Here is a 15482-nt window from a genome sequence, read left to right as displayed (position 1 = left end):
ATGAAAAAGAATTGAAATTATTCAAAAGTATTCTAATTTCATCATTTTCAATCCTTTTCAATCAATATTTTTAATCAGGGAACTTTGTTGTTATCATCTTCTTCTTCTTTTCATCAGCATTTTTTAGTTTCACTCAACAAAAATGTTCTAATCCGTTTCCTATGTGATGTATTGACTTATAATTGGCCCCAAACTTTAATATAACATTCCTTCTAAATATCTTAATAATTATTTAAAATTTTTAATAATTTAAAAATACTGAAAAATCATTTAGAAAAAAAAAATTTATTGTTATATTTATTGTTGCTAAAAATTTATAAATTCTGGAGCAATTATTGGCAATTGTTTAACTTCTTAGATAACAACTATTATCAAATAGAATGAAATCTGGTGCTGCGAGACCTCTCTCCAAAGCCAATTGTAGTGCTCTTCCAAGGACATCCACCGATGGGTTCGGACTGCGAGTATATATGTCTATCCCTTGCATACTAAAAAAAATAATATAATAATAAGGCAATAGTAAATTGTTGGATTTAATACGGGTGTATTTAATACTCAGGTGAATAAAGTCTGGAAAATTAAAAAGCAAATATTTTCACGAATAGCGGTTTCTTAACCAGATAAAAAAAAAAAAAAAATCACCGGTACCGACTTTACGAATTTATTTTCAGTAAAAACTGAGGAACATCATTAATTGTTTTCACAATGATTCATCAGATTATATAAATATTTAATTTCTTCCAATTAATTTATTTGAAAATATTTTTTTTATTATTTTACAATACCATTTTTTTTTTTTATTATTTAATATTTAATCCAAAATTGTTACACTATCGTGCAATATTTTTTAAAATTAATTTTCTGAGTAAAAAAATATTATAACATCGAAATATATGCAGTAGTCGTAGAATTGATAGCGAGAACACAGTTTTTATAGATGTTGACGGGACGAGAGTTGAAACTTGAGTGAGAGTCGAGCGCTCCCTACTCCTGAGTCTAGAGCGGCCTAGTTCCCCTTCTCTACCTTCAATGTAGCATAATAATTATAATAATTATAATTTCAAGTGTTAAGAACAAATGGATAGTAAAGATATTTATAAATGTGAAAATTTATTATCACTCAAATAATTGTAATTACGTTGCATAAATATCAATTATTCCCTACGCCAATGTAAACAGAAATCATCACAAATAACTGCAAGAAGTTCCGTAATTTTTAGCGAACGATTTATCCGAACAATTGAAGTCGTCGTAAATTTCCGGAGCACTCGTCACAGCTTTTGAAAAAAAAAACTCGAAACTCGTGTACTCGTGGTCGATCGTTTTAGGTTCGTGTTGTGGGCTTTCTTCACAGAAATTCTGAGCCAAGTTTATCCAGAACAGTTGGTGGTTCGTGTAATTCAACTGAGATGGCACTTGCTCCGTCAGACTCTGGGTGACGCGTCGGTAAGTTTGGTACGATATCTTCATGGCCATCTGGGCGATAATTTGCGCGTTTAGAGCCATCCACATTTTCTGGAATGTAATTATGAGGTTATTATGCAGGTTGTTGATTAGCTTTTAAGATATTATGCACTAGTGATGTTACCGGTGCGGCAGTTCGATCGTTGAGGTTAAAGTTGTCAATAATAGACCATTGGTTACGGAAACACACGGCTTTTTCATTGTCAACGTCTTTAGTGAAGTTTTCCAAATTATCGACGCTTTTGATAAGTTCATAAGCGATGTAAGAACCGATGTAAGCGTAATTCACGTACAATGGATAGCTTACGTCGAAATATGGCTTTCTTAAGCTTGCCCATGGTATATCTGGAAAAAAAATTGATTGATATAATAATTGAATTACTCAAAATGTAGTATTCAAATTTTTACTCACAAATTTTTCTATACAAGCTGCTTACTGTGAATTCCTCAAACAATTTCTTAGCTTCACCATCGAAATCCGTCTCATTGAACCTGTTCTCAATAGCAAAGAGCTCCAAATCTAACAGAGCCTGCAAGTAATTGGAAGTATCAATTGCCAAATTTTCATAAAACATTACCCAGTCATCATCCTTCCCCTTGAATCCAATGACAAACTCTTTGTTCCTAACAATCTCAACATTTTTCTGCTTGTCTTCTTGCGACATCCAGGAGTCGTTGATCATCTTCACGAGTTCTTCTTTCATATTCCTGATAATGTCTGCCACAAGCGCTTCGCTGTCGCTATTGTAGTGACTCTTGGCGTACAGCAAGTTCACAGCGGGAGCAAGATGTCGTTTGACGACGCCTACGCAAGAGTGCGCGCGAGTCGAGTTCTCGCATTTTTGAACCAAGCAGTACTCCCGGTGTAGCACGCGGTACTTTTCGGTCAGATGGGGAATCGTCTTCTGGATTATCTTCCACACGGCATAGTTTGCTTTCACGTGGTTCGGAGTCTTCAGCACCAGGTCGACAAAATCAGAGACCGCTTGACTGGACCAAAGATAAATTTCCGTGATTTTAACTTGAGTTTTTAGGTTTCGAAGGATTATGTTACTGATCAGCTCATTCCAGTTTATCGTCGGCCATTTTTTTATTAGGTCTTCAAGGGTCAGCTTTTCTGTGTAGATATACTTGGAGTTGTAGAGGTTTATCTGGAAAATATGATTGTGTCATTAAATCTAATATTTTTTCTCCAGATTTTAATAAAAAAAAATGCTTACTTTTGATACTTGACGCTCGAATTCGATTATCTCGTTGATTTCCCTCGAAGAATTTTTCTTGTTCTTCAGTAAGGCAAACACGCTTTGGATATACTTTGCATAAGCTGCTACTAAAGGATCTGAAGAGCCCTTGAACTCTGCTGGCGCAATCTGTGGAAGAAATTATCCATAAATCATCAAATTATCAAACAAAAACTAAAATTATACAGTCTTACGTCTATCATGTATTTAACGACAGTCTTATTGGATTCCATCACTCGCCAAGGTTTCAGGTCCAGGAAATAATTGATATCCAGCCCCAATTTCTTGGACCCTATTGTAAAATCAATCCAGTCAAAGTCGGACTCTTTCCAACCGCTGTCTTCAAATACCGGCCAGTTGCCCAACTTTTTGAGAATTCGGTCGAGTAGCGCCAAAACTTCTTGTCCCACGGCATCTAAATTATTAATTATTAATTATTTTATTCAATTCGATTAATTGTATCAAGAACAGTTGTTAACTTACTGTCGTCCATGCATATTTTGTACAAATCGTCTATTAGTTTTACAGGCTTTAACTCTTTATGACTGCCGACATTTTGAATCAAGTCGGTAATGTCGTTAGCGACTAGAGTTGGCTGTAATATGATCGACGGGGTTACATTCGCTTTTAAGTAATTGCCGCATGCAAATGCATAGATATTTTCGCATGGATTGTGATTTGTGTTACGATAATTTATAATCCGTGATGCTAGAAAAAATATAATTATTATTATTATATTACAAAAAAGCTGTTTATTTATTTTAAATAACAAAAAAAAAAAAAAAATTAATGTAGTTCCTAAAGTATCTGTTAGATGGCGCTGCGCACCGGATCCAGAACTACGTCACTGCCCCGCCAAAATTCAAATTTAAAAAAATAACTTAATTTAAAAAAGACCTAAAAAGTAATTTATTTAAATAGTATTCTATCTATTTTATTTTTAATAACTTCAACTAAAATTTAAATTTTGACCTTTTAAATGATAATTTAATTAAAAAAAATCATTGTATCATATAAATGTGCCGGAGATAAAATTTTCTTTATTATAATAAAGTAAAAATAAAAATGATTATCAGTCTAGTAAAAATAATACTGGTCAGTATTTGAAAGCTAAGCTGTGATTATTTAGTGCGTAACAATTTTTTCTCTATTTTTATTTAAATAAAACATAAAAAATTCAAATTAAAAATGAAAAATTTTTTTTTCAAACTCATTAATGTAAAAATATAAATATATAACTTACTGATGTATTGCGTGTTATCAACAACACCGGCAACACTCGTACCGATAAAAAAAATTCCAACAATACATCCTAAAACTGTATCTTGCCACAACTGATTGCCTCTGCAAAAAATTACACAACAATAATTAATAATTAATAAAAAAAATAATCTCACAGTAATAAATAAACCAAAATCATTAATTCCATACTTGCAACGTGTAACAGGCACTGAAGTCGTCATATTATAAATTAAAAGCGTTCTTAAATGGAGGATATTATTCAACTAACCTTTGGGTCACGCTGCCACTCATATCTTATCCTAAATAAAACTTCTCAAACTAAGAGGGGACTGTTTAGTTGAGGTCCCCTCGAGTAGTGGGTGGTCCATTCAACTATCCTAGGTTGCATCATTCCAGATGTTATTTTCAAGAGCATGGTAATAATAATAATAATAATCAAGATGAAGATCTTCTTAACGAGAACATACAAGCATAGATGCGCAATATCAAGATTATTTTTTTTATCTTGACTTTTGCGTCAAGTTATTATTATTCTGTTCAATAATTTTCAGTATGATTACAAATTAAAACACTTAAGATTACAAATAAAAACACTTAATATTTGGTCAGAATTAATTTATTGATTAAAAATAATTATTTATAGTTAAAATTTTACTTTGGTGATAAAAATCAGCCAGAAGATCAAAATTCTTTTTTCCTTGGCAAAATATCCAACGAAAAGCCGCCTTAAGCCTTGACAGTAAAATCCTCCCTGCTCAACCTCAACGGCAAAGTCATATCTTGCTAGCAGGGTTGATCCGACACTTTTTCAGCAGGAAGATCAACAGAACTTTGATCTCCATTAATGCAAATCGATTTCCAATGCACATCCTAGGTCCTGCCCCAAAGGGAAAGTAAGCAGCAGCATTGACCTTGCCATTAATGAACCTAATATCTGGATTGAAGGTGTCCGATGGCTATTTATCCAGAGCACTCGGTGATCTAATCTAATATACTCTGAGTGTAGTTAATCTAATCTAATAAGTAACGAAGTTATTATCGAACAAAGCTTGGGAGTATGGCTTGTAACAAATGTCAAGAGTAATAGGTCATTTATCTTGTCAACAATAAATAAATTCATTTTTTTTTTTTCAATACATTGTATCAGTTTGATGTTTATTATGATTTGTAACTATTATGTAACATGTTTATAATTATAATTATTTATAATTACTCTTTTTAAAAATTTGAATTTATAAATATTTGTCTTCAGTTACTTTAATTGTAAATTTTATTCCACCTAAATTTAGGAAAATTACGAAACAATTTTTATTGCAAATTAATATTTATATATGCAAAGAAAATGTAATGAAAGCTTTGAATTGATTCAAGTATATAAAAGTCTACCACCAAGTACATTTCTTCTCAGGATTCATCCTAGAGCCAGCGGGACACTGAAAGTCCTCTGAAATTTGGGGTACATTGGACATCATAGTCATGGTCACATACTCCATGATGTCAAGATCCGAACCTTCAAACGGTTTGGGAACGGGAATGTCTTGGCCTTTCGCGAAGCAGAAAACCTGAGTAAAAGCCATCCAGAATAATTGTGGAACAGTGTATGGGACCTCGGGTAGGGCCAATTCAGGGCCAGATTCAGCCACGTACTGATGATAGGCTTTATAGGCTGCCTGAAAGCCGATATACAGGCTCAACATCTCATCCAGCGTGCTCTCTAAGAACTAGAACACCAAAAATCCCAATCAACAAAGGAACACCAGAATTGAAAGCTTTGATACTTACGGCTTCCTTGACCATCGGGTCGGTCATATTGTCTGTCATCTGGATGAAGCACTTGTACTGATCATCAGGAATGACCTTGCCATCTTCAGCGAATTTCTTCCCCAAGTGTGCTACTGAGGTGAACATTTCGCGGGCCATCATGCTTCCACCAGCACCAAAGTTTAGGTACATCGGAAGATTGTTGTCGAACAACAGATTGGGAATCATGTTTATCGGTATATCTGCAAAAGACGTCAAGATTACTAGACATACTGATGATGATCCTGAAGGTGACTTAGCAGCAAAGCCACATACACAAATGGTTCTCGAAGTTCTCAGGCGTCCCCGATAAAAGAAGCTTCTGCGGAAAATACTTCTCAGCATTCCGCTTGTTGCTGTGACTCTTGACCATCTTGAAGATATTCATATTCAAAACCGACTGGAGGAAGTCGTCCATCACAAGCTTAGCGTCTTCGTAGTGCTTCTCCAGTTCCTTAAGATCAGACAACTTCTTCGAGGATCCAATAGTGTAGTCCATCTTCTCCATGATTTCAACTCCTTGGTTCTTTTCATCTTCCGACAGCTTCTTGGATTCCTTGATCATCTCAATAATTTTCTGCTTGATAATCGAGAACATATTGCCGACAGTTTCCTTGCTGCTCTCGAAATGATCCAAGTAGAATCTCCCCACTGCGAGGTCAGCATAGTTGGTAGTCATCTCATCGCAAAAAGCTTCGCGGTTTATCTCGTCCTGGTTAAGAAGCTCACGGAACTCTTCACTTATCTTCGGGTAAGCTCCTCTCAGAAGAGGAATCGCGTACTGGACCGCCTTCCAAATACCGTAGGTACTTTGGACCCGCTTTGGGGTCTTTTCCATAAGCTCAAAGAATTTCTTCATACAAACCGGACTGAGGACACTCAAAAGCGGCTTATCGTCGGCATCCAGGAAAGGTGTCAGTGTCTTCTCTACAAACTTGCTCCAGTCAACGCTGGGGTATTCCTTCTGAAGTTCTTCGATCGTCATGTCCTTGGGAATATCTGTGTCGTAACGAGTCAAGTTGTACAACGCATATTCAAATTCTACCGTGTCATCCACGTCCTTTTCGATGTTATTGTCAGTAGGGCCAAAGCCTATGGCCATTTTGAATATAAGCTCGTTGTAAATTTGTCTGTGCAACATTATATCCGGATCTATTCCTTCCTCGAAGAGATATGAAGGCATCTGGGTGATCAATTTGTTGTTAATCCGGAGGAAAATCAAAGAAAAATCAAATTTTGACTCACCTCAAGAGAGAATTTCAAAACAGAAACATCATGGTCATTTTTCGGCGCCCAATTGAGGAAAGGACCTCTTTTGAAGCCTAATTTCTTAGCGTTACTGGAAAAATCTATCCAATTAAAGTCAGCTTCTTTCCAGTGATAGTCTACGATTGCTGGCCATCCACCCAGCGAATTTATCGCGCTCTTTAGAGTTTCCCAAGCCTTGTCTCCTCCGGCCTCTACACGGAACGGAAATTAAAGGAATTCTTACAATTATTTCATTGTAATTTATCTTATATAAAATATAAAAGTCAAGACTTACTCTCGTCCATACAAACAGTGTAAAAATCATGGATCAGCTTGAAGACTGGCGATTTATCCAGCCACTCCATTTCTTCTCCAATAAGCTTGTCCTTGAAGGCAGTCCTCGTGGATTCGATGAAGTCGTAGTTATGAGTTTGATCGGATTGTTCGTAGTTCCCACACACATGTTGTAAGATATTGTCACAGGGTGCGGTCTTTTTGTCACGATACTTCAGAATCAATGCAGCTGTCAGTAAATGGAGTTTTTAGTTCAATTTAGTTTTCAATCTAAGAAGAACTATTGACTCACCAGTTTCTAAGCGCTCCGCCTTGCACTCGTCGGTCTCGCATTTGTTGATCGGTCCTGGAATAGATTAATTGTATTAATATCATTGATGGCTATTTTTCCCAGAGAAACTTACCCAGAGGAGAAGTAAGCCCGATAATTCGAGAATAAATCGTTGGAAGGATCAAGCAAATCACTCCAATCTTAAATATGACCGAGATAAAAATACTTTTGTCTTGCACGGTCATTCTAGTTGGTGTGAATTTGTTATTAAAAGCGGATGGGAGGACACTGTTTGTTTTATACCAGAAGAAATATGAAAAAATTACTATCTATAACGCAAGAATCACATGTCAAGAATGTAACGCTTTTGTTTACGTTAAAATGAAACATGTTGTGCAAACTACGACTTATGTAATTTAATAATAGTGTCAAGAGATTATTTTAATATCAATATTACTGTGAATTCCATTTGTTAAAAAATTTTTGAGGTAACTTTTCAGTAAAAATAATGTTTAAATTTTTTTTTTTTTACTTTCAGTCTTCTCAATATTCGTCAAAATTCTTTATCTTAATTCAAAATAATTCGAACAATTAATTTCAAAATGTTTATTTTAAATAATTTTATATTGAACAAACTTAAATCTAAATAACTTGAAACTTTTACATGAAAAAGTACAAAATACTAAATCTAAGTGCTTAAACTCTTAACTCTTATTAATTAAACAAATAATTTGTGCGATTAGGAAAAATGTACTCTTCTTTGCAAACTCTCTATTTTCTTATCTATTTTCTTGATATCACTGATCCGTTCTGGAGTATCAATACTGCTGATGCTTCTGGCGTCCCCAGCGCCATCAATCACAAAATTTCCATCAGAATCAATGCTAGAATTTCTGCAGCAATCGATTTCTTCATCAATAACCGATCTAACATCATCTCTTTCTTCTTCTTCTTCTTCTTCTTCTTCTTCTTCTTCTTCTTCTTTTTCTTCAATCAAACCAGAAATATTTTCTAATATTCCCGTCAAATCCAAGGTTATGTCTTCAAATTCTTCAGTTTTGTCTCCATCATTCCCAATAATAGAATAATCATCGCGGTTAAATAAATGTTGTCTAACATTATTAAAATTACGTTTTGATTTAATTTTTTTACCATCTTCCTTTGAATTTCCATGACAATTTGTATTGTCCAATTGATTTTTATCAAAAATTTCTTCCAGAATTTTTCCTCCCAAATTTTTACCTCGTTTTTTTCCGGTAAAATTTTCTTTGTCTTGATCTTCAACGAGGTTATCTTTGTACAAAACAGAAAACTCTGATCTCATAGTCCTTCCACGTTCAATGTAAGGAATCAAGCAGCTGAAATCACTGGGATCAATTTTATCATCATCATCAAACTGAATAGTAACAGTAGACTTGTAACTCTTAACAGAATAAGGAGTCTTGATAAAATTAAAGCTTTCCTCAGCAGAGACATCTGCTCTGCTAATAAAAGAACAAGTAATCTCAGAATTAATGGCCTCCAAAGCGGGTTGAAGACGCCTAATTACGCTAATTAGGAGCTCACAGCGTTTGATAACTCTCAGCTGTTGCGGAAGCGTCGATGTAGGGGTCAGCAGCGTCTTTGCCGCAGCGTCGGTCTCATAGATGGCGGCCTTTAACTCGCGGATTGTCATTATTGTCTGCTTGTCGATACTGTCGGGACCGATATCATCTACCGCGGTGGTAATTTGGGAGGCTAGGGCGCAAGCGCGGTAGACTATTATTTTTATCTGGGACTGGGTGACCGGTTGGTGGCTCTCAAAGGCGTCCGAGACCAACTGGAAACGCTCCTGAAGGTCATCCAAGATTACTTGGCAATAAGCGGAGGGATCCAGAATTAAATCGATCGATTTGTGGAGGTTGTTCATTTCGTTTTGCCATTGAGTTGTTAGGAGTTTTACTGCCGAGCGCAGTTCTGTTGACGGTTCTAGGTAGAATGAGGTTATTGAAGCTACTAGTTCCAGGTCTAAAGACTCCAGCGACGCCATGTGGTTGCGGATTTTCAATGCACCTATAAGTTTGAATTTATTTAAAATGAAAGGTGGAAAATTTTAATTAATTTTATTTAAAGAAAAAAATAAATTGTATAATCGATTAAAAAAAATAATAATAATAATAATAATAATAAAAAGTCATACTTACGTGCAGAGTTTCCACAGGAAGCTGCAGCGTAGAGCCCAATCTGTAGCGCTTTGTCGGCGATAAGATCAAACTCTTCAACAGCCTTTTCCAAGTCTTCCTTCCTGCGTCGCTCTTTTTCCAAACTGTTCCCGCAGATCTTGACAAGTTTCTTCAAAGCAGCAAAAGGCTCGCTGAAGACTTCCATCATCAGCTGGAGCATCGCGACATTTACCGCCCTCTCCAGGCGATAGATCGCATCCACAAAAGCATTACCGAACAAACTAAACAGCGCTTTATCTCTTTTTTCCGCTAAAAACTGCTTCTTCCAGTTCTCGAACTCACAAATCACAGTTTTGCTAATCCCCGTCATCAAATTAAACTGCTCGGGCGTACAAATCTGCGCAATAGCCATCGTATGACTGAAAATGTCTTCCAAAACCGTCCACAGCTCCTCCACTAGCTCCGTTTTTTCCTGCTGAATTTTTAAATTCAAATTTGAATTTCCCGCGGCCATTTCAAGTTTCGCGTCCGCCATCTTGTTGATCAGGTCCAGCGCCAAGTCCATTTTGTAGATAAAGTGATTTTCTCGCTCCTCGTTCTCAGAAAAATCCTTCTCTTCAATCGACTCGACAATTACTTTCAAACAAACGCTCAAACAATTGAACAAATAATTTTTACCCCAAATTTCCGGACCCTCTCTTTGCTCCGCCAGGTTTACAAACAACTTTAACCTAAAAATTAACTGCATAACGCACAAAATAATCTTTTCTCTCATCGCACATGACGACAAATCCTTTACGTAAATTTTTACTGCTTCAATTACTTCAATTATGTCACCCGCTAGTTTTCTAACCTCCAAATCTGTCATCTCTTTTTTCTCATCAAAAGTTATCAACAATTTTTTCGCCTTGCTTAACAATTCTCCGTGCTCATTGTCTTCTATTAATTTCAAATGATCTCGAAAATTAATTTTCAACTCACTCACGTCCATATTGGTCACAAAATTTTTTTTTAAATTCTCCTTGCTTTTTGTTTCGTAAACAAAATCATCCAACAAATTAATTAAATTTTTTTTGCAATTTTCACCAATAAATTTAATTAATTTTAATTCTTTTGAAAATTTGCATAAATTATTAATTAAATTTATTAAATTATCATCACAATTATTATCATTACTGTCACTTAATAATTTTTCTAAATTATTTAAATTTTCAGAAAAATTTTCCCATATTTTTTTAACTTTTTTTGTTTTAAACATTTTACACTTTTTTTTTTTAATTAAAATGATTACTTAAAAAAAAAAAAAAAAAAAAAAACGACTTTTGTTTATGTTTACAATTTTCGCCATTTTGAATTATTATTTTGTTGTTTTTACTGACGCGTCACCTTCAGAATTTTTTTTGAATTAAATTTTTTTTTTTAATTTTTTTTTTTAAGCTTCTTAATTTTTAAGCAATTCTATTTTAATTATTATTAAAAAATGAATTAAAAAAAAAATTGAGAAAGATTTTTAAAATAAAAAATTCAAATTTGCCGCGTAATCGATCAGCTGTTTTGAAAGAATAATTCCACTGCGGCAACTTCAGAGTGTGATCAGCTCATGTGACTTAACGTCATTTTATCTACACAAAAACGCCCAAGTATTTTACTTTCCAACTAAAAATTTTCATTTAAATAATAAATTAATAAATCACTTAATCAGGAGCACTTAGTTAATAAATAATAAATTAATTAAACAGCTGATTAAATAAACAAAAGTGTTATTAAATAAAAATGGGTGCCGCAGCTCTTCCAGTGTGTATTTTTACTCTATTTTGGGGTGTAATTGGAATCGTTTTACCCTTTTTTGTTCCCAAGGGCCCTAATCGGGGGTAAGTTGGCCACTCAATATTTCTAAAAATTAAAAAAATTTTTTTTTTAATAATTATAATAAATTATGATAAAAAAATAATTTTTTAGGATTCTACAAGTTATTTTGATGCTGACAGCGTTTACTTGCTGGCTATTGTGAGTAAAAATTATTTATTTAATTATTAAGAATTTATAAAACGAATTTTTTAATTTTTAATTGAATTATATTATAGTGAATAAATTTATTTTTGTTAATTTAGCTGGCTATGCTGTTATATGGCACAAATGAATCCATTGATTGGACCAAAACTATCTAATGCCACTTTACTACTGATGGCACGTGAATGGGTAAGACAATATTGATTTTATTAATTTATTTTTAGAAATTTTTTAGAATAATTAATTAGATAGCCAAAAAAATTTATTTCTTAAAGTTTCATATTTAGAAGCTCTAAATAATTAGAATTTTTTTTTATAAATAGATAAATAGAGTTTATTTTTTTGAGAAAAAATTCTGTTGCTTTTTTTTAAATTTTATTTTCAAGATAAAAATTTTTTTATGTAAAAAAAAATAAATTTAATATTTCAAAAAATTTTAATTATTTGTTTTTAATTAATAATTTTTTTTTTTTTTTTGTTACAGAATGGAAAAACCATCACTGCTTAAATATGTTATTTAAAATATATTAAAATAAAATAATAAAATATATTTAATTTACCAATTATGAAAAAAAAAAAAAATAAAAACAATAACAATAATTACCATTATTAATTAAATGAAGTATTTACGTGTAAATAATTTTAAATAGCGTTTGAAAAAATATGTATTATCATTCCGTATCAACAATGTTAAATGTACATTTTATTTTTTTTGAAATTAACTCATTTAATTTGTGTTTAAAATATTTATAAAAAAAAATGTTCAAATGAATTATTATATGTATAAATAATAAAGAATAATAGAGTATTTAAAAAAAAAATTATTTATAAGGATGAAGCTTAAAAAATAATGGATAAAATTTCAAATATTTATTTTTAAAATTTACAATTATTTTAATTAAACAACAAATTAATAATTAGTGTACATTAAAGTGAAAATGTAAAATTTAATTGGCATTTTGAATGTTGCTCATTAATTCTTGGTCCATCGTAAGAATTTTAATTTTAATATTCTATAATTTCAACAAGTCGATTTGAATTAAAAAAAATTTTTATTGATTTTAATTATTAGTCAGGTATTGGCAGTATTTCAAAGTAATTAATGGCCTTGGTGACACATGCAGACTCAAGGTTGTAAAGTGGATGAGTTGATTCGACTAAATTAATGTACCGTTGGCCGAGTATTGACGGAGTCGGTGAGTTTTGGGCTATCGATAATCCACTCAGTACGTAGCAAGTATGATAAATATCACGATTTCTGAAAAATTTATAAATAATTATTAAAAAAAAATTTATTAGTTGTGTTACACTCATCAAGAGCTTTCGTTTGAGTACCCGCATGCATTTTTGATATATTTTTCATATATACATATATATAATATATATAAATATATGAAATATATGAAAAACTGATGTGGGTACTCAAATGAAAGGTCTTGACGAGTGCAATCTCAGGGTGAGCTTAGATTTTTAAAAATGTCAATAGTTGACAAGATACAAGCTCATTAATTAATTAGGTATCTAGAGATTTCAGAGGAAGTAATATAAAAAAATTAAATATATACTTTTTTGGTTTATCTAAAAATCCACCATAAGGATTTTGACAGCAAACAAGAATATACTCTTGAAGCGCTTTTTGATCAAAGAGCCAGTGATTATTTGAATTGAAATATTTTTTTTCTTTAGCTAGGATTGCATTTATCAGAAGAAATGAAGCTCCTTGCCAAAATGAGTAGCAGCCGTCTACTAATTTATTAGTGCGTCCTTGAAAACCTCCTTCTAATTTCATCTGTTTGTTAACCAGCCATCTCTAAAAAAATTTTTTTAATTTAATAATTACAGTTAATTTAATTAATTTATATAATTAAAACATTTTGTCGTAAAAAATTAAAAAAAAATTTTTTTTTTAAGATCAATATTTTCGCCGTAATATCAAAATTTAAACGATTAATTTTTAAAAATCAAAAATAGACAATTTTCTTACCAACAACGCGGACAAGTTACACTTATCAACCTTCCCCATCAAAACTAACGACGCAAGTCCACAGTAAGTGTACCCTCCATGAGCTTCCATACCCGGACAACCTCCAAAGCCCCCTTCCCAGGTCTGACATCTGGAAATCCAGTCATCCGTGCCCTTAAAAAGCTCTTCTGAGTAGACATTTGTCAATTTAGCTACTGCGATCGCACAGTAAACACCTCTAATGTCCAACTCGCCGTCTCTGTGCATTGAAAAACTTCCGTCTTTAAATTTCAACGAACGGAAGAAACGCACCAATGATTTTCTATAAATATTATACAATTTGTTTTATTTAATAATTTAATTATATTTTTAATTTAATCATACCTGTCGATTGCATCATAGGCTTTTTTAGATTTTATATTACACAGTGCACAAACCGCAGCATAAGTAGAAGCCAAATGTGGAAATTGACCAGGACCTCCACCAAAACCTCCCAATGGGTCTTGGCATTTAGATAAAAAATCAATTACTTTTGTATTGTCTTCTTCGTTTAATTTTTCACCTAGTAAATTTAATGCGTGTAGTGACCAGTAACAGAGCCAAGGTCTACTGCAATCTAAACACTTTTAAAAAATTATTTATTCAATTAAAATATTCTTTACATTTGTTTTATTAAATAAAAATAAATATATACTTCGTAACCCTCCGATAATTTATGTAATGATTTTTTTAACCATGATATATGACGCCCGCGACTCAATTTTGGATCTTCAGCTATTTTGTAAAGTTGCAGACAACTTTCTTCAACAATCTCCTTAAAAAAAAAATAAATAAATAAATTAGCATAAAATATTTTTTTAATAAATTTCAATTATATTTATTTAAAAAAGTTACTAAAGTAATTTTTTTTTTTTTTTTTTTAATTATAAAATTAAATTCTGTCATAATTTGTAAAAGCATTTAAAATAAAAAATAAAAAATTTACCTGTTCAACCGAAGTTGTTGTCTCAAAATCTTCATCATCTTGAGTTACCAGTAACAATTCTTTAAAGGACCTCATCCCTTCTTGGCTTAAATCACTATTAAATTCGTACATTGTCCTCCAACTATTTATTCTTTAAATAAATATTTTTTTAACCTGAATTTTAAACTCCCGGTCGACGAAACATGTAACCTAAAAATAAAAAAATAAATTAATTTTTCTAATAAAAAAAAAAAAAAAAAAGAAAAAAAATACAAACTTTAAAATTTATCAATTATTTACAACCACAATAATTATTTTATTTAATAAAAAAAAAAAAAAAAAAAAAAAAACACAATTATTATTTCAATAATTACTTACTGTATAATTTATAAAAATTTCGTGGAATTTATAAAAAAAATTCTTATAAATAATAATAACACAATTTTTTTTTTTGTTTATTTATCATCTAAGTTATGATTGTTATAAAACTTATTGTAACTACTATCATTATTTTATTTTTTTCATTGTTATTATTGTTGTTATTATTTTTTATTAACTGACTATAGGAAGCTTTTCAGTATACTGAAGTTAACTGACATAATTTTTTATTAATTTTATTTTAATTAAATTATAATAAAAAAATTTTAGTTAAAAATTTTACGAGTAAAAATTAATAAGAATTTTTGGAAGAATTTTTTTATTGCAATTGATTTGTTAAAAAAATTTTTAAAATTAACAGCTGACGGCTAACTTCAGTGTTCTTTATCGAGGTATCGATATATCGAACTATTGTTTCCAACTGACAGTTTAAATCCTAACCTAA

General features: G+C 31.8%; 5 protein-coding genes across 8 annotated transcripts; 1 reads left to right on the top strand and 4 right to left on the bottom strand.

Moving 5' to 3' along the window:
* Window positions 1–725: 725 nt before the first annotated feature.
* LOC141537781 (neprilysin-2-like) lies at window positions 726–5032 on the bottom strand. 4 transcript variants are annotated; one of them, XM_074258968.1, is made up of 8 exons: window positions 3949–5032; window positions 3189–3413; window positions 2900–3120; window positions 2685–2834; window positions 1877–2615; window positions 1589–1809; window positions 1139–1515; window positions 726–1024 (listed from the first exon to the last, which is right to left on the bottom strand). In XM_074258968.1, the coding sequence occupies exons 1-7, from the start codon at window positions 4166–4168 to the stop codon at window positions 1186–1188; spliced, it is 2106 nt and encodes a 701-aa protein (XP_074115069.1). In that variant the 5' UTR covers window positions 4169–5032; the 3' UTR covers window positions 726–1024; window positions 1139–1185. The 4 variants fall into 4 exon arrangements, with proteins under 4 accessions (XP_074115069.1, XP_074115070.1, XP_074115071.1 ...); XM_074258969.1 differs by having other exon boundaries at window positions 726–1515; window positions 3949–4049; window positions 4137–5032; XM_074258970.1 differs by having other exon boundaries at window positions 726–1515; window positions 3949–4049; window positions 4216–5032.
* A 156-nt stretch (window positions 5033–5188) lies between these two features.
* Window positions 5189–7833, bottom strand: LOC141537782 (neprilysin-2-like). The gene is made up of 7 exons (XM_074258971.1): window positions 7694–7833; window positions 7582–7635; window positions 7291–7518; window positions 6993–7207; window positions 6024–6930; window positions 5730–5950; window positions 5189–5668 (listed from the first exon to the last, which is right to left on the bottom strand). Exons 1-7 carry the CDS (start codon window positions 7803–7805, stop codon window positions 5330–5332), a joined length of 2076 nt encoding a protein of 691 aa, XP_074115072.1. The 5' UTR covers window positions 7806–7833; the 3' UTR covers window positions 5189–5329.
* A 318-nt stretch (window positions 7834–8151) lies between these two features.
* Window positions 8152–10902, bottom strand: Spt (Spitting Image). Its single transcript, XM_074258966.1, has 2 exons — window positions 9744–10902; window positions 8152–9612 (listed from the first exon to the last, which is right to left on the bottom strand). Exons 1-2 carry the CDS (start codon window positions 10711–10713, stop codon window positions 8300–8302), a joined length of 2283 nt encoding a protein of 760 aa, XP_074115067.1. The 5' UTR covers window positions 10714–10902; the 3' UTR covers window positions 8152–8299.
* Window positions 10903–11301: 399 nt separating this feature from the next.
* LOC141537319 (V-type proton ATPase subunit e 2) lies at window positions 11302–12323 on the top strand. Its single transcript, XM_074258219.1, has 4 exons — window positions 11302–11593; window positions 11682–11729; window positions 11834–11921; window positions 12217–12323. Exons 1-4 carry the CDS (start codon window positions 11496–11498, stop codon window positions 12238–12240), a joined length of 258 nt encoding a protein of 85 aa, XP_074114320.1. The 5' UTR covers window positions 11302–11495; the 3' UTR covers window positions 12241–12323.
* A 264-nt stretch (window positions 12324–12587) lies between these two features.
* Fntb (Farnesyl transferase beta subunit) lies at window positions 12588–15195 on the bottom strand. The gene is made up of 7 exons (XM_074258218.1): window positions 15038–15195; window positions 14681–14869; window positions 14390–14509; window positions 14080–14318; window positions 13717–14017; window positions 13298–13542; window positions 12588–12990 (listed from the first exon to the last, which is right to left on the bottom strand). Exons 2-7 carry the CDS (start codon window positions 14789–14791, stop codon window positions 12801–12803), a joined length of 1206 nt encoding a protein of 401 aa, XP_074114319.1. The 5' UTR covers window positions 14792–14869; window positions 15038–15195; the 3' UTR covers window positions 12588–12800.
* Window positions 15196–15482: the final 287 nt, after the last annotated feature.

Source organism: Cotesia typhae, unplaced genomic scaffold (genome assembly GCF_013202065.1).
Source record: "Cotesia typhae breed Kobodo isofemale line unplaced genomic scaffold, CoteBio_Ctyphae scaffold_91, whole genome shotgun sequence".
NCBI classification, from domain to species: Eukaryota; Metazoa; Arthropoda; class Insecta; order Hymenoptera; family Braconidae; genus Cotesia; species Cotesia typhae.
This window is presented reverse-complemented; position numbering and strand designations above follow the sequence as displayed.

Excerpts from the sequence above, each read along its gene's own strand:
- LOC141537781 (XM_074258967.1), bottom strand. The coding sequence starts at position 4,168 with ATGACGACTTCAGTGCCTGTTACACGTTGCAAGTATGGAATTAATGAT. Across the intron at positions 3,414-3,948 it reads TGATAACACGCAATACATCA|CATCACGGATTATAAATTAT; the intron begins GTAAGTTATATA and ends TATTTTTTCTAG. Across the intron at positions 2,616-2,684 it reads TCGAGCGTCAAGTATCAAAA|ATAAACCTCTACAACTCCAA; the intron begins GTAAGCATTTTT and ends CATATTTTCCAG.
- LOC141537782 (XM_074258971.1), bottom strand. The coding sequence starts at position 7,805 with ATGACCGTGCAAGACAAAAGTATTTTTATCTCGGTCATATTTAAGATT. Across the intron at positions 7,636-7,693 it reads CGGGCTTACTTCTCCTCTGG|GACCGATCAACAAATGCGAG; the intron begins GTAAGTTTCTCT and ends AATCTATTCCAG. Across the intron at positions 7,208-7,290 it reads CACTGTTTGTATGGACGAGA|AGGCCGGAGGAGACAAGGCT; the intron begins GTAAGTCTTGAC and ends CGTTCCGTGTAG.
- Spt (XM_074258966.1), bottom strand. The coding sequence starts at position 10,713 with ATGGACGTGAGTGAGTTGAAAATTAATTTTCGAGATCATTTGAAATTA. Across the intron at positions 9,613-9,743 it reads TTCCTGTGGAAACTCTGCAC|GTGCATTGAAAATCCGCAAC; the intron begins GTAAGTATGACT and ends TCAAACTTATAG.
- LOC141537319 (XM_074258219.1), top strand. The coding sequence starts at position 11,496 with ATGGGTGCCGCAGCTCTTCCAGTGTGTATTTTTACTCTATTTTGGGGT. Across the intron at positions 11,594-11,681 it reads CCCAAGGGCCCTAATCGGGG|GATTCTACAAGTTATTTTGA; the intron begins GTAAGTTGGCCA and ends ATAATTTTTTAG. Across the intron at positions 11,730-11,833 it reads GCGTTTACTTGCTGGCTATT|CTGGCTATGCTGTTATATGG; the intron begins GTGAGTAAAAAT and ends TTGTTAATTTAG.
- Fntb (XM_074258218.1), bottom strand. The coding sequence starts at position 14,791 with ATGTACGAATTTAATAGTGATTTAAGCCAAGAAGGGATGAGGTCCTTT. Across the intron at positions 14,319-14,389 it reads AATTATCGGAGGGTTACGAA|TGTTTAGATTGCAGTAGACC; the intron begins GTATATATTTAT and ends ATTTTTTAAAAG. Across the intron at positions 13,543-13,716 it reads GTAACTTGTCCGCGTTGTTG|AGATGGCTGGTTAACAAACA; the intron begins GTAAGAAAATTG and ends AAATTTTTTTAG.